The sequence below is a fragment of the Chelonus insularis genome, unplaced genomic scaffold (genome assembly GCF_013357705.1).
Source record: "Chelonus insularis isolate UGA/USDA-ARS -01 unplaced genomic scaffold, ASM1335770v1 contig_29_pilon, whole genome shotgun sequence".
Lineage (NCBI taxonomy): Eukaryota > Metazoa > Arthropoda > Insecta > Hymenoptera > Braconidae > Chelonus > Chelonus insularis.
In genome coordinates, this window is record NW_023276476.1 from 1 (window position 1) to 17,466 (window position 17,466).

General features: G+C 34.2%; 2 protein-coding genes and 1 long non-coding RNA gene across 3 annotated transcripts; 1 reads left to right on the forward strand and 2 right to left on the reverse strand.

The window, feature by feature from the left end:
• Positions 1 to 45: 45 nt before the first annotated feature.
• Positions 46 to 887, forward strand: LOC118065315 (uncharacterized; the record flags this gene model as incomplete). The annotated part of the gene is made up of 1 exon (XM_035080512.1): positions 46 to 887. A coding segment is annotated over one exon (842 nt), but the record flags the coding sequence as incomplete, so codon positions are not given.
• Positions 888 to 7,316: 6,429 nt separating this feature from the next.
• Positions 7,317 to 12,159, reverse strand: LOC118065314 (uncharacterized). Its single transcript, XR_004690158.1, has 3 exons — positions 11,955 to 12,159; positions 7,727 to 7,903; positions 7,317 to 7,571 (listed from the first exon to the last, which is right to left on the reverse strand). It is a non-coding gene; the product is annotated as an uncharacterized lncRNA (long non-coding RNA).
• A 3,520-nt stretch (positions 12,160 to 15,679) lies between these two features.
• Positions 15,680 to 17,434, reverse strand: LOC118065313 (mRNA-capping enzyme-like). The gene has a single exon (XM_035080511.1). It carries the CDS (start codon positions 17,432 to 17,434, stop codon positions 15,680 to 15,682), a length of 1,755 nt encoding a protein of 584 aa, XP_034936402.1.
• Positions 17,435 to 17,466: the final 32 nt, after the last annotated feature.

Genomic DNA, 17,466 nt, shown 5'->3' on the forward strand with positions numbered 1-17,466 from the left:
GGCGTTCAACCAAATCACTTCATCCAAGTCAATTAAATTATTTAGATAATACAGATTGGATTGTCAATGATGAAAAGCTTATGGATAATAAAGGATACTTTGACATTTTGTTGCCATTGAATATGTTATTGGGATTTGCTGAAGATTATCATCGCATTATTGTCAATGCTAGGCATGAACTTGTTTTAACACGTTCAAACACCGATCTAAATGCAATAGTACAAGCTGCAGCTAGTACAGATGAAAAAATTACATTGACGAAAATTGAATGGATGATTCCTTACATCACAGTATCGGATCCAAGAAAAATACAATTATTAAATTATATTGCCAAGGATCCGCCGATAACAGTGAGTTTTCGATCATGGGAAACTTATGAATATCCATTGTTACCGAGAACAACGAAAAACGTCTGGATGGTGAAAACATCAACACAATTGGAGAAACCGAGATATGTTATATTGGCATTTCAAACAGCACGAAAAAATGATGTAAGAAAAGATTCCAGTCAATTCGATCATTGTAATTTGAGAGACGTAGAACTTTTTCTCAATTCACAATGTTATCCATATGGCAACTTGAATCTTGACATAGCTCACAATCAATATGCATTATTATATGATATGTACAAAAATTTCCAAGAATCATATTATGGTAAAGATCCAGAACCTCTTCTCACAAAAGAACAATTTATCGGAAAAGCACCTTTAATTGTCATCGATTGTTCAAAACAAAATGAATCATTAAAATCTGGACCTGTCGATGTGCGAATCGAATTTGAATCTACAAAACCGATACCCGATAATACATCAGCATATTGTTTAATCATTCATGATCGAATTGTTGAATACAAACCTTTGAGTGGACAATTAAGAAAATTATTATAATGGAACAAAAATCTGTTCAATTTAATCTTCAACCGAAAATACACATAATGCATGCATGGACTTATGTTTACAGAGCAGCCAGACAAGGATGTTGGGAAGAAGCAGCTAATATTATAATTAATCCTGTATTATTGAGAAAAATTGATTGTATAAATAAAACAAAATAAATTATGTAAGAAAAAATTGTTTTTATTTTTATAACACATTTTACAAAACATTTTATTCTTCATTACACATTTTACAATCCTTAACAATGGTATAGAGCCATCATTTTGGTCGTCTTTTGGTGGATAATGATTGTAACATCGTCGATACATTTTAAAATCCTCATCTGATTTCCATTCATTAGGCAGTTTTTCCCATGCAGTGTCAATATTATTTGCAGCCTCTTCAATGATGAATTCTTTCGTTAAAAGTTTTAAATCTGTTGGATTCAACTTAAGTAAATTTTTGGTTACTCGATAAATTCTGATTGGTCTGATATCATCATCAAGAATCGAAATATTCTCAAAAAACCCATTGGTTCAGTTTCTTTATATTTGTAAGTGCACATTTGTATCGATGGAAGTATAGACGTGGAAGTGCTATATTTATTCCTTTATTCACTATTCCTTTGTTGTGTTGGCCACGATGTGGACACATGAATCCAGTAACATCATAAATTGCAAAATTCTCTCTTTCCAAGTTAATAATCGGAATATCTGTTTTTATCAATGATTCCAGGAAATATTGCACTTCATAATCTCGTACAAAAATATAACGTACGTTGTTCAATGTCTCTTTGAAGTACTTGTCCAGTGTTTCATATGGTGTATCACCAATTTCCCATGAAAGTCCATGATAATATTTTTTACCAACATCAACGTCCCATTCTTCATCAATAGATAATTCACTGTAATCACATGGTGGTTTAAATAAAAAATGATATTCACAAATTTCTTCCAATCCTAGCCATTTACATGAAGCCAACTCTTTCACAATCACTTTTCCGTTAGAAAAACGATAGCCTTTTATATCAATAACGAGATCCATGGTGATCACTCGTTCTCTCTGCAAGACTAATTTTGAACTGAGAAAAGAGTCCCTCAATGGCTCTGATGCTTTTGAGCTCCCCACTACCGTTTTTCACCCCTTCTACCAAAAAAAGTGGGAGAAAAGTTAATGACGTCATTTCCATGAAAATAATTGTCTCGAAAATTCAATAGATTTTTTTCTATCTGTTATTTTTTACTTGATTATTAATTAATGGATAAATTACCTTCTTTTCTCCTTTCTCCTGATCAATTTCTTTCCCTCGAGGTTCAAATTTGCAGCTATTCCATTTGCCACCGAAGAATATGAGTTCCAAATTATCTTCTTTGACGTAATCAAGTAAATTGTTGAAAGTAATATTATCTTCTCTCAAAGCATTTGACAATCTTGATGGTAAATGAACAAAGAACTTGTCGTCGATTGTTGCAGTTAATGCATCACCATGATTTGTATTAACTCTTTTCAGACCAGTCACTCTGTATCTATGCTCTACTTGTAAGTCAGCCAATTTCTTTACAGGTTTTTAGTTATATTTGCAATGTTATTTATGTAATCGATTTATTGTTTCTTTTTCACTGCACGATATTAAAATCAATGTGAATACTTCGCTTATTATATTAAAAATAAAACGTCATATACGGCGGGAAAAAGTTTTTATGACGTCACTTACATGGAAATGTACGTCATACGAAAAATATATGATGTCATTGACATAGACGCCGTTCTTATGAAACTAACAAAAGAAATTCTAAGAACTGTGTTCTGACTTGGAGGGCCCCAAGTCAGCAAGTCTCAGAATATTTGAAAATTGTCAATGCCGGACTTGTCCACCGGCGCGTCAGTCAACTCACTGGACCAATCATCGGGAAGTATTTCCCTCATGGCCCAGAAGGCAACTCTACGGCCCTAGTGACGCCAACAAGCATGCGGTCGAGCACTTGTGGCGTCAGTTAGCTCCAGGCAAATCACGCGGTCATCTCTGTGTAATTTGTCGCAGTCAAATCGCGGTTTTGTGCAGTCAGCTCACCTTTGGTAGTACCAAATACAGTCAAGTAGACTCAGACAACTCTCACGAACAAAAGTGAATCATCATAATTACTCTCATCAGTGCCAGTGGTCCAGTAAAGTCAGTTGTAGTGTCTTTGGGCGCGAAGCTGAACTGGCGTCGACGCCATAGAGCCTCACGGACATTCACATATACATCGCACACCCGAACAACTCTGGTGTATACCGTGAATGTTGCTATTCACTGTTTTGAGACGGTTTTTTTTGGTGAAACATTAACTAGCAAACAATCTTCAAGTGAAAAAATAGTTGAATTACGGACAACTCAATGAACCTTAGTGATTAGTTCTCTCTCTCGTACTATTTATTGTTAATTGTTAATAAAAGTGAAAAAACCATACAGTTTTGGTGTTAATAAACTATTTCGTTTTAAGCAACCTTCTAGCATCCAACCTGTTTCGTTATTCTGCTCTTAATTATTACAGTTCACTAGTTTTTTGTTTGCTCGTCCGGCCGACTCGAAGTCAGAACAAACTGAATATAACGGTTAAACTTTCTAAGAACCGAAGATTTACCGATAGAGTGTAGATTATATTAAACAGACGAGACATTTTGAAATCAGTTCTGCTACAAAAATCATCGAATCCACACTTAGCTGTGCACTATTGAGAGAAAATAAAGTAATAATTACGTTGTCAAGTTTAATACATTGTTGAGTGAAATAAAATACAAAAATCGATTACATCAACAGTATTGCGAATAATACTCAAAACCGAAGAAAAAAATGTCAGAATTAGGAACTACACGAAAATATCAAGTGACAGGATTGAAAAGAGTGAAATCAAGACATGGTGACGCAGTCATTGCCACACTGGATGACGACTTCATAGTTTTTCTGCCAAAAAGATCAACTGAAGCATTACAAGACGACACTGGATATAACACCTTGATCGACTTTATAAAGAAAAATAACTTATCACTTCAATACATTGGTGGAAATTGGAATAATTTCAAATTTATTGAAACAAATGAAGTCAACACCCATCAGGATCCCATAATACACGACACTGAATAGGCAGGAAGTGGATATTTGAAGGAATTAATGTAAAAAAATTCATTTTATTATATGTTTTTGTCAATTATGTAATAAAATTTGTTTAATTGCAATAAAAAATCTAATTTTCACAACTCAACCTTTCCTGTAAAGTAAGATTTATGCATTAAATTAATTTACTAAAAATAAAAGTATCAAGAATAATTCAATAATAGAATAAAAATATATAAGTTAAGTAAAATATACTTTTAGAATATTTAAATTAAACATTAGCATCATAAAAATTTTGAACTTTTTAAAATTCACATTTTCGCGCGTCATTACAACAGCGCAACCTGGTGGAGAAGATCGATAACAGTTACCGACACTAGATTGGTAAAAATTACCAACAAAATTTTTCAAAATTCAAATTTAGAATTTTCAAAAATTTTAATTTGAATTATTTTCCCGCCACAACAGCAGCGCGGCCTAGATCGGTAACAATTACCGACTGCAAATCGGTACAGCGCCATCTAGCAGGAAAATCGGCAACTACGCCCACAGTCGGTAAGTTGCCGGCTTGGGTGGTAAATTACCGGCACTGTCAGTAAGGTAGGATACGCCAGAACCCCCCTACATATCTGCTCGAATATAAAGACTTAATAACTACATATGAAAATAACGAAGCAGAAGAATTAATATAATTCGTTAAAAATCCTGGGAGGGATAAAAAGCCAAGAGTAACTCAAGATCAACGAGTACTTGATAAATTAATTAATTTTTTTGAAGAAAATCAGTGATATATGTTCCTCATTAATATATTTCTCTTCTATATTTTATAAAAAATAGTTCATTATTAGTAAATATTTTAATAAGTATATGTTATTTGTTCTTAATGTTTCGTTTAATACTTCTTTATAAATATATCGTTTAATATATTCTATATTTAATGTTATGATCGATTATAAATCAATAAAGTGTTTTATAAGACTTATTCGTTTATTTGAATTTATGTAGATGATTGTTATTAAATAAAAATTAAGGTTTTTTTCAGAATTTCTCATATATTAGTGGCCTCAACTACTGCACCACCATCTGACTCTATACAACGTTGCTGCTTCAATTTCTTACGATTGCTCTTCTATCCCCTCCACTAAAATTAACCGTCGAAATATTTTGTTTAGTTCAATCGTTTGTCTGAATTACGAGGTGAATAATTTCTGTTTTTTTCTCTACTTATTCCGGATATACTATTTTAACAACTATTAGTTTTTCATCAAGATGGTGAAAGCCCTTCAAAGAAAAAAACAAAAAAATTTGTCATTTTCCCACGCTTCTCCTATGCTACATGTACAAAAAATGTCATTTTTAATTGTAATTATCTCGCGTTTGATTAGATAAATCGTCTTTTAATCGTAACAGTATGTGCATTATGAATTTATTTAATTATATTCCAAAATTTGGAAATTTCTTAAAATATTGCTTTCGTATACGTACTACCTTAAAAGGATAATTCATCAAAACATTGGGAATATAGTTCTCTCCGTACTGGACAAATTTCAGTTTCTCTAGCTTGTCGTTGTTGTATGATTTTTTTGCACACTCGATAGTTTTTCAATAATACCACACATTCTATCAATTGCATATTTAAAAAAATACATTAACTCAAATCATTATTCAGTACATGACTAACAAGTTAACTCATTAAAAATTAATATGGATTAGAATCATCTGAGCTTTTGAACCTTACGTTCATTGTAATTGATTTTAAGGGTGTTACCAAAATATTTGTGACAAGAATTCAATTTCATGGTAAGTGGGAAAATTCTTAAATCATTTCCACGAAAGTACAATCTGTTTGAAATATTGTTTATGTTAGAAATTCTACCATTTTCTTTGTCAAACAGATGAGCCATAAAATTAGGATCAACTCTAGCTTGAATCTCAAAACCAGGTAACCCCTGGTTGGGTATTGGGTGGTTACCTAAGATAGACGAGAACATTTAACAGATGAGACGCACATGTATAATCAAACTACCGAAAGAGTTATAATGGCGACATAGGGAAATTATAGAGTCTCACTTCCAGACGAAAATTCAAGACTAGTTTAATTACTTTTCCTCGTAATACATACATTAAGGCTTATGACTTTTGAAGTAACTATTGTTTTTATGTTGTTAACAAGCTTAGTTTAAAATTGTTAAAATAATACGAAACTCCTAATGATTCATTATTTTTTGTCAGTTTCAATTATCAATGATTCATACATTAAAATTTTGTAGTAAATATTTAACCATTTATCGAAGAAACCTGTTTTACCTCATGCACTTATGTGTACAAATAATATATTTATATTTAGCTTTATATTGTATTTTACAATTTTAACATCCGGTAAATCAGGACAAATCCAAAATTTAAATTTATTATTATTTCTTTATTTATTGTATTATTATTATTGTTTAACTACACTTAGAAGTGTATTTCATAGAACTAAACAGAATTACATTTATTTTATTGTAACAAAAAAATACGTGACTCTAGTTTAATAATTGGGATTAAGTACAGATCTTGAGCGCAGTTAAAAATCACCAGTATAAAATATCTCATTAAATTTTATAAACACGAATAGTTATAACAGTCAATATCTAATTGTATAATAAATTATCTCAGGGACAGAGTTAATGCTATTCTTAATAATTTAGCTGATGACTCAGAATAGTGTGGAAACTCGCTGTAAAAATAATGAAATACACTGCAAAATCAATGAATATTCATTGATTTTGCAGTGTATTTCATTATTTTTACTTTTTCAGTTTTAGAGAGGGTCGAATAAGTTTAACGAAATTGTGAACATTTTGATATATAAATATAATAAAAATCCATATCAATATACTGAGATATTTTAGCGGGGAAATGGCAGTTTGCGTCAGACTATGATTTAAAAATGATGATTTTAAATCTTCGGAGATCGCGATGAAGTTGTTTTACCAGAGTACTCGGACTCTGGGGTCTCTGTCACTTAATTTTACCTATACTCTAACTGGTGCTGTACTATGTGTACTCGTTGTCACTTACTTTAATCTACTTCTGGAGATGAGATTCGATGAGAATAAGACGAAGCGAATTAATGCGAATATGATGTGAATAACAATGTCTTTGAGTGGACTTCGGCAACGTTATCAATACGACGTAAGAGTTTGATCGCAATCGTGAAAAAAGGATTAATCGTAGTGTAAGAGACATCTTCTCCTCCAGCATCCTTGGGACTCTGGAAGTACATGCAACTTAATCTAGAGGGGAAAACCCATGATTACTGCATCCAACACAACTGGTTAATATTGACTTATTTATTGACAAAAGATTGCGCGGGATTATCCTCCGTGACCTTAAGCGGCTCTAAACTGTACAATATAACCTCCACGTTATGGAGAAAAGACTGAAGTAATGACGCCCGGGTACAGGCCGGAATGACGACGAAGAGTTACAAATAATTTACAATAATAATTTTTCCCGCGGCTTCACCCAATGCCCTTTACTGTTAAGTATGAAGGTCAGCTCACCCAGGATGCTCTGAAGATGGTGTTGCAACAGCTCCAAATCCTTGTTTCCCTATCCTGAAAAGGACATTTTATTTGAGTACCTCGCCTTATAGGGCATAACTCTGGGAATGGCTCTACTTCTTGTGAGTGCGTAACTTGGAACGTAATATTTTCGCGTCTTTAAAAAGGCACGAGGATACATGCATCTAGCCCAAGGCCTTGCGACATACCACTACGAGTTCAACCTCAATTGACCGAAAGCAACCGGTTCCTACATGTCGTTTTTCGACTTTGCAGCCCTGGATGCGGGCTTGGATTTCGGTCTCCCGTAGTACCAGTATTATCCGCTTTGGTCGGCGGCCACAGTTGTTTATGGTGTGAGGGGAGCACCATTACATTATCGACAGCTGAAAAAAATGTTTAGTATTAGGTGTTTTCTGAAATATATAAAGGTTTTATTATTATTGGAGATTATTAAGTAAAGTAAAGTGAAATGGAGAATAAAATTCCTATCCGTTTGATCCACAGGTTACAGGTGTTCTGCGAAGGTTGCAGACCTGCAACCGGTGCCTAGGTGCTCCGACCATACCCAGGTGTGGATCAATAAAGTTTACGAGCTATGTTTTACGGCGCTGGTAATGACCTACTACTTCTACGGGGCGGAGGATTCTGTGTGTTGGGCATTGCTGCTCCCGTTCGCACTATCCTCCTCTTTTCTCTCACCCCCTCGCGGATTCTTTTGATCTCCTCGAACAATTTCTTTTCCGCGCACGCCTTGACAAATTGTTCGAGGGCTTTACATGTGTCCTTTGTTTTGACGAATTTTGGCGCTATTTCAGGCCACGTTAGGCTGAGGTCAACGTTCGTTTCCGAACGTATGACCGTTATGAGATCATTACGTTTGTCTCTATATGCGGGACAGTGCAACAGGAAGTGCTCCACTGTGTCGTCGTCTCCCCTATTGCAATTAGGGCAGGTTGGGTCTGTTTCGGTGGCATATTGTGCACGAAATATGCCATGTCCTGTGAATATTGGCGTCATCAGGTTGTTCATCTGCATATCCAATTATTATCAAGCCTATCTGCTATGTTTAGGAAGAATTAGCATGTTTTGCGACCCGTCTCGGACGCATCCCATTCTTCCTGCCATATTTTAAGTGTTTGTAACCTGAGGTTTATCATCAGCGTCAACGATTCTTCTGACGTATTGTCACTCAGAGAAATCCTAACATTGTTTTACGTAACTGCTTCGTCGGTACGAAGTGTATATCGCGCATTGAGATCACCGATCGCTATGCGTATAGGCGGGACGCCTATCGCCACGCAGAGGCCGTCTCTCGGGGTAAATGCGCGAGCGTGCGCGACCGCAAGGGTCAGCCAATCTTTAGCGTTACATAAATCGCTCCAGGCTGGGGACGCATAAGCAATCACCGGCAGGAAGCACCCCCTATATATAGTTAGACAAGTGTGGTAATTAAGTCCCCAATGCATTCGCGAAAGGCGTCTCATCTTGTGAAATAGCTTTTCCGCTTGTGCCTGTCGTTTATAAATATGTGTAGGAATGTTAAGATCTCTGCCGAACCAGACCCCCCGGTACCTAACTAACTCTGGGTACTTAATTTTGTCTACAACTCGGCTATATCACGAGGACACATAGCATCTGGTGTAGTGAATCTTTCCTGGTAGCTAAACAGGATGGATCTCGGCAACTTCGTATTGGTTACGGCAGCTGAAACGCTCGGACATTTGAGTTTGGTTATTTACTTCCTAATATACTTAGAATTCTTCAGAACAAAAGTTAATTGGAATTGGACTGCGGAAGTACAAAAGGCGTTTGTTGCAACAAAGAAGGCGTTGACTAATGCCCCCACCTTGTATCCGGCAGATTCATCGTTGCCGTTTCGCCCTTATACTGACGCTAGTGACGTGGGAATAGGCGCGATCTTAGTCCAATATGATGAAAAAGAGGATAGGGAATGTCTAAATTGCTGCATTTCGAGACAATTCTCACAAGCAGAGCGAAACTATCATACTTCTGATAAAGAGTGCCTAGCTGTCATATGGGTGGTTACTAAACTGCGCCATTTCATTGAAGGCAGTCCTGTGACGGTCTACACCGATCACTCCGCCTTAACTCATCTCACAACTGCATCAGATCTCAAAAGTCGTCTGTCCAGATGGGCAGTCCTTTCGTCAACCTTCAACTTTAGATTTGTTCATTGTCGTGGCACTCGTAACGAAGCTCTCGATGCCTTATCTCGTGTTTTTTAAGAAAACTTCCAACCCGATCCTATTAATCCTCCAAAGGTATATGAAAAAATGCCTGAGTATTCCTTCAACCCATCTTTAGTGACCTTGCCTCTCGAAATAGCGCATTTCTATACCTTCGATCTTAAAACCACAGTCTCAGATAATTATTGAAAAGAGAATCCTCCAGAGTACAAAACTATAGTTAACATTCTTCATCAAGCCCATAATGAGGTGACTTCAGGCCACCTGGGCGTTGACAAAACATATGCTAGAGTAAAGTCACAGTATTTCTTTCCTAACATGTCTCGTATGGTTCGTGATTACGTAATCCCATGTGAAGTATGTTTCATGAATAAATATAATCAATTGAAGGCGACCTCACATTAAGGTCATCAACCCATGCTTGTTCCATGGTCGATTTTTTCTATTAACTCAATTGGTCCATTTTCTACTTCAAAAAGGCATATCGAATACGATGATTTCTAACTATCTGTCCAACTATGATCATCGCACTTGGGATGAGAATCTGCGTGAGTTAGAGTATGCATATAACACTGCATACAACTCGGTGACTAAATGCACTCCATACTTCCTAATGTTTGGCAGAAGTCCTCGTAATCTTAAGGATAAAGTAACGGTGAAATATGATCAGCTCACCAATATAGATTATCTTAAGCTTAGAATAGACCGTCTGAACGAGTTGCGACAATTGAGTAAAGCTCCCGAGCACTTCTCTTCTAAACTAGCGCGTAAATATATAGCGCCAGCAATAGTAGAGTCTTTAATTTCTCCTACTGTAGTAACTCTGATTTCAAAGCATAGTAAAAAGCTGAGGACTTATCATATCAACGACTTGAAGTTTCGCACACACAAAGCATAGCCAGTATGTTACAGATTGAAAATGTCATCTTCAGATCAACTTGTTAACATCTTCGCATCGATCCGAGATGCACTTGTTTCATCAATGGGACCACCGGTACCAGTGTCCTTACATGTCACAATCACTTCGTTACCACCACCAATACAGGAACCACCAAGGGTGACACCTATAGTAGTGCCCAGTTAAACACCACTAGTTGACCTCGAGGACTTTTTGGACAAAGTATCTACACCACCACTAAGCATAGATGCCTCTCATGTCCATGGAAACCAACCTCCAAGTCCTCTACCACCAACAGCATCGCCAGAGTACTCCGATGTACTACTTAAATTAAGACTAATTCCTCTAGTACATCTCAAGAGAGACCAAAAGACCGAAGAGAAAATCTCAAGGACAACCCGGAACTACCACTATTGAATGCTATGCATCCACGACTCTCGGTTCATGTGCTGACTTACTACGAAGAAGAACCAAAATACTAATACGAAGATTACTATTGAAGCCAAAACTATGTGACATAAAAAGACTCTAGTTATCATAATTCTTTGTTATAATTAAAATTTAAACTATCTATATTAATTTAAGAACATTCCAAAGACTGCCATAAGCTTAGCTTGAGTACAGTATTGAAACTTGTCGAACTAAATGTCTGTCTGTGGAGAATCAGTATTGTAGTAGTCTAAGACTGTATTTTTTTACATTCATATGAGAGATTTGTCTAACTTAATTAACTAACTAAGATTTAAGATCTTTTTGATACCTTGTACGTCAATTTAATATATAAATGTTCCTTGATTCATTATATGTATGTCTATGAGAGATTACTTTTATCTCCCTTGTGTACCTTCATTCCCTGAAAAAAAGCGTTCTCACATTCGTTTAAAATTGATGCATTTTCTGTTAAATAAAAATATATATTATGTCACTGACTTTTGGGACATCCCTTCTGGATTGTCCAGTCAAAATACTACATAACATGCAAAATAAATTTTAGTACTATATATCATGGGATGATGAAGATTTCACCCAAAGTCACAGAGATAATTACTCCACAAACAGTACAGTCTATAAATTTAAAAATTCTAAACATTAATATGTACACTCCTAAGTAAAAACAACTACGACCAGTACTCGATAAAATAAGTTCACTTGTTGCTTCCCTTCTGGAGCATTGAACTCAAGGTCATTCTATAGAATAATAAGATCAGCTATTTAAAAGCGCCTTTTGCGCATGATCGAGTACGATTGAAGATCAAAACACTATACTATGTTCATAGAATAAATCTGTGACCTTTTCAAGGTCAAATTTTTTAGATTATATAGACTCACCCAGACGTATGTCTGAGACACATTATGTACAGAACTGTTTGTGAGGCTCCCCTCTGCCCTTGTAGAAACGAAGGTCATCGAGCTCCGACTCGCCTGGATTCTCCCGTTGGGAAAATGCCAACCACACCAGCCACCGATAATGCAGGGTTCCACGTAACCTTCAAAGGTCAAACTATAGACGACATCATGATGCGGCTAAAGCGGCGCTGCAATAGCGGAGTGAGTGGAATAAGTGGGTTGACATAATTGTAAATTGTAGCGTAAATTCTTCTCCTGTCATTGTAAATTATTGCTCAATTAATTACTTTGATTATTACATTTGTTAATTACCAATTGTTACTTTTCCGTCCTGTACCCGGATCATAATCATAAGGTACATTAATTACTCAACTCTATAGGCATCATAATAACACGCTAGCTCGTTTTAGGACGCGGGGAGATAATCCCATACGTGTAATCTGAAGTTTATCTTTGTAATAAAGTTCTTTACGATATACGTATGATTTACTTCACTTTGTATGCACCTCTGCTTCGTAATTTTCTTGCTGAACTGAGTTTCCACGAGCCACATAAAGGTAAGTGAGAACACATACACTTATATCAGCAGCTATATATTCTCAAGATCATATTAAATCTCTAATATTATTTTATTTACATACCTTGCGTTATGTTACGTTACAATTCAAAATATAAATAATTGTCGATAAAATGGATGGAGGCTACCAGAGTGTCATACAATTATCCGTTAGATGTCACGACTAACCCGGTGATCGGTCATTCCAGTGATGGTCAGCTGATAGTCTTATGACCATGACATGACGATCATAAATGAACAATTCGGTCATGCTTGCATCTCTAAAAATGACATAATTTAAAACATAATTGATTTATAAGTTTTTGACTTCTGCAGATCTTTCTTAAAATTTTCAATACAATTTTGAAGAATTGATATATAAATTGTATACTTTCATCAAGTGATATTAAAGAACTTGTTTGAATTCATATCCGTTTTATATTTCTTATGTTTAGCTAGTTATCAAAGTGTAATTTTTGTTAGAATTTTTGGGTGAACATTTTACTGAGTTCTTTGAATGCAATTATCATTTGTTCATGATTCAACATGATGTTGTATTTAAATTTATTGGATCATATAGTCATTGTATTGAATTAAGACTTTTTACGATTATAAACGTATCATTTTATGTTGTCTATTTTTCAGTTTATCTGTGTGAACCAGCATGAATTATAGGTGTAATGCCTATAGTACCTTTTTTGGCGGTTTAGCATGCTGGATCTGATGTATATTTCTCTGATTACTATGTATAATATTGTAAAATAAGACTCAATAACAACTTCGGAAAATTAGTAAATAAATAAAAATGTTTATTAATGATTGACAGCAATTAATTAAAAGAAAGAATCCGTGCGGTCAACTCAAGTCACAGTCAAAAACTGGAGATAAACAAACTCTCCTCTCGTTGCTATAAACAATCTAATCGTCAAGCAATCGTCGTTAACTAACAAACTGTCGTTAGTCTAATAGTCATTAGATGGCGACATACAAATATTTTACAATATATTATACCTGAGTTATCCTAAAAACCTTGAAAATGTTTAGCTCATCGTTGTCGCTTTAATTTTGCTTTGGAGCCCTGTTGAACAATACAACATTTCGATCAGTGTGCTTGTTCATTTATTATTTTTAAAACATCTGTCACACCAGTCAGATTTAGATGACTTCAGAAACATAAATATCAGTGCTCTGCAGTGGTCTGGGTGCGACCCGAAAGGTCCACACGACCAACTTCCCAGTGGAAAAAATGGAAAAACACCTCGAATAGAACCCGTTTCCAATTTTTTATAACAGATTTAATTGTTATAAACAAAAAGAGTGAGTTTCTATTTATATTATACGGTTGATAACTTTTTTTTTAGTAAAAGAAAACATGACGCGTCGGAAGAATTCAAATATACCTCATAGATCCTTTTTTTCATTATTTATAACAAATTTTATTGTTATAAACGAAAAAAGTATGTTTTCATTTATGTCATACGGTTAGTAACATTCGTTTAGTAAAAGAAAAAATTATGCATTAAAAATACTCATATATATATATATATATATATATGTAGCATGGATCCCTATTTTTACTGTTTATAACAATTTAAAACTTATTATTTAAATATTACCATGATCAATAATCATTTTTTAGTAACAATGTTCAATTGTTATGGACACAATTCCATATTATTAACAATTATTATTGACTATTATAGCGTCTTCAATGCTGTTTTCTCAATCCTGACACGAGTTTGAAATTCGTTCATTGCTGATTTTGTTTTTTAAAATTTTTTTTTTTTTCTATAAAATGTTGTCATTATATTTTCATACAAGTATTCTAATCATTTAATAATTATATTTTTTTAAAGATTTTGGAATATTATTTAAAAAATGGTATAATTTATAAATTGCAAAATTCAGGTCGTTTTCCATTTTTGCTAGTTTTTTGGTTCTACAAAAAAAAATGGCTTGACCGATTTTGCTGAAAATCTAATCAGTTCTAAGTTACATAATTATGCGTCGAATGCAATTGGTCTCACACCGATATGATTTTTAGTTCTCGAGATAATCGACCAGAAAAATTCGACCGTATTCGACTTTGGGGACATTAAAACGTGGAGATATGTCAAAATTCGGGATTCGCAAAATTGTCCACTGGGAAGTTGGTTATTGATAACGTTAATAATAAAAACTCAAGTACTCCTACTAACTTTCTCTTTAAGTTTAATTTTATTGCACGTTTAGAGGTTCAAGAGGTAATGGTGGCTGTAAAGGGCAAAAGTATGCCCACCTAGGCTGAAAAATATAAGAAAAAGCAGAGCTAAACTCCTACTTTTTCAGATAAGTGCCGCAATATCAATAAATGTCATCAAATAAAAAATGCTAATTAATTCCCAAAGCATAAGAGCGTCCAAATTGTCAATATTTGTTGTTAATGTATGAATTCATAGATTTTTTAATTGTTTTATTAATAATCTCTAATAACTAAAGATAGCTAATGATAATAGACTTATTTCTTAAACATTTTCAGAAGGAATTTTTTTCTCTAAATTTATTTGTTTTTCATAACTAATAACTTATGTCTAGATATATTATTGAGCCTGAGTTAAGAGTTAAAATTCTATTATTAACGTTATTGAGTGAAGAATGTTAATTGTTTATTAAATAGGAAGAGTCAATATAACAAATTTTATTTAAAACGAATAAATATACATATATACAGTACATTTCCATACATAATAATACAATTACTATCATTCCAATATCACACATGCATTCCAGTCCTTAAACACTCTATGTAAAAAATTTAAGTTAGCTTTAAAAAATGATATTTAACAAAAAATAAATTGTTAAGTTAATATACATAGTACATTTTAATTAATCAATAACATAAAATTGATTTTCAAAAGATACTATTAAATATTATAGTACAATTACTAGCATTTCCATATCAAACATTCTTTCCAGTCGTTCAAAACATTTCCAAAAAATTCAATTTAAGTTTAATTTTCAATCTATCTTGAAAAATAATATCATTCAAGGAAATTCAATGTCTGTACAACTATTAAATTGGTTTAATAAATAGTAATATTTACAAATTATGATGCTAAAAGTTAACATTAAAAAAATACAATTTTAACTTAATTAATTTTTCTATCAATTTTTATCTACATCGTTTACATGGTGGAGGCAAACAATCAGAATCATCTTTAAATCTATATATCTCAATATAATTACATAAATTTTCCGCAGTAATAGGTGCTCTAATACTATGGCAAACAGACTGAGCAGTGGTGAAAGAATTGGGAAAAGATTTATCCGTCCTTTCACGCATAAACACCCAATGCCCATTTTCGAATGTACATTCAATTATTTTATTATGTAAATCTTTAATTGCTTTAGTAATTTTTATGTGATCAAATGGTTCTTTTAATCCTCCAACATATAAATGACCTATTTTTCTGGTTAGAATACCCATACCCGATTCAACGACTATTTTTAATTTAAAATCTACAGAATTTAATGGCTTCCATTTTAATACTTCTCCTGCAGTTCCAGGGATGTAGGGCTCCTTCGAAGGCTGGAAGATTAATCCGTCTAGTTGATGACCCAATTGTTTGGCGAATTTTGCACTCAACAAACTGTTGGCTTGTGTGATATCCCAAAAATGCTTTAGTCGGACAGAAAAAGGTTCTTGTTCTCGGCATATTATACCTTCATTTAATGCTCTATAACGGCTTCCCATTATTTCTCTTTCGATGATGGTATATCGATCGGGGAAGAATGATTTTTCAGATACATCGTTCCCGTCATACATGATTACATCATAAGCCAAGTACCTGGGATATTCGGTACTATTTACTTTATCAATGACCATTTCGCTATCCAATAAAGTATCTTTCAGAGATCTTGAAAGATCTCGAGGGTGTGGAAATTTTAATCCAGACACTTGAAAGACACTATTATTCCGATCAATGAAAAATACCTCATTGTCTGCTTGAATCAGCATCATATATCTAGTACCATCAGCTTTCCATGATACTCTATATGGTTTGATATGAAGTAGAACCATATTCTCCTGGACCATGGAGACTGGTTGAGAACCAGGGAAGCCCTTTTTATTCCATTGGCATATGTCTTGAACTCTTTTTTGAATTCTTGCAACTTTAGCTAAATCTTGTACAGGTACCACACTAGAAACTCCAGCCATGAAAACTGGATTTTTAACAATATGTTCCTTATGTCTTCGAGTATGTTTCCTACTTCCGAATTGGTCATGTTCTTCATAGTTTCCTCTGGAGTCAACGGATTCCAAACACCAATTTGGACGTGGTGGTGCAGGCGGTGCATAACTCTCATCATCATATCGTCTGTATAATTCTTTAATGTATTCTTCCTTGTAAATTCCAGGAGGTCTGATAGATGAGAATTCACTAACAGCAGCGTCCAAATTAAATAAATCACTTTCAACTAAGAAGCTTATCAAAAGAAACCCAGTTCTATTGAAACCATGGGTACAATGGACTCCAATAATCTCCAATGGATTTTGTGCAATGAAATTTTTGCGAATTTCAATAAAAACCTTGGTTTGTTTTATGGAGGGAGTTTCTCCATGACCTCGACATTGAAGTTTGAGGTAATGACAACCGTGGGTTTCGACGTCAGCTTTATTATAAAATCTGTCAGTATTTGTCAAATCTATTAGTAATCCCATTTTCAGTCTTTGACTCTTTAATGATGTAAACAACATATTCATAGAAAAAAGACATTCTTCAGAAACTTGACTATTATATTTTTCTGATAGTGGTGTTTTAAATGCAAGAAATTTATTGTTTATTAATTTTATACTTTTTCGAGGACAGTGTAACCATCGTGGAGGGATCATCCCTTTGCTATTTTCGGCACTCCAACTTGACATTGTTCGTTCACTTGACCTCAACTGTATAAATC

Bases quoted from the DNA above. Each gene is read 5' to 3' on its own strand.
- LOC118065313 (XM_035080511.1), bottom strand. From the start codon at position 17,434: ATGTCAAGTTGGAGTGCCGAAAATAGCAAAGGGATGATCCCTCCACGA.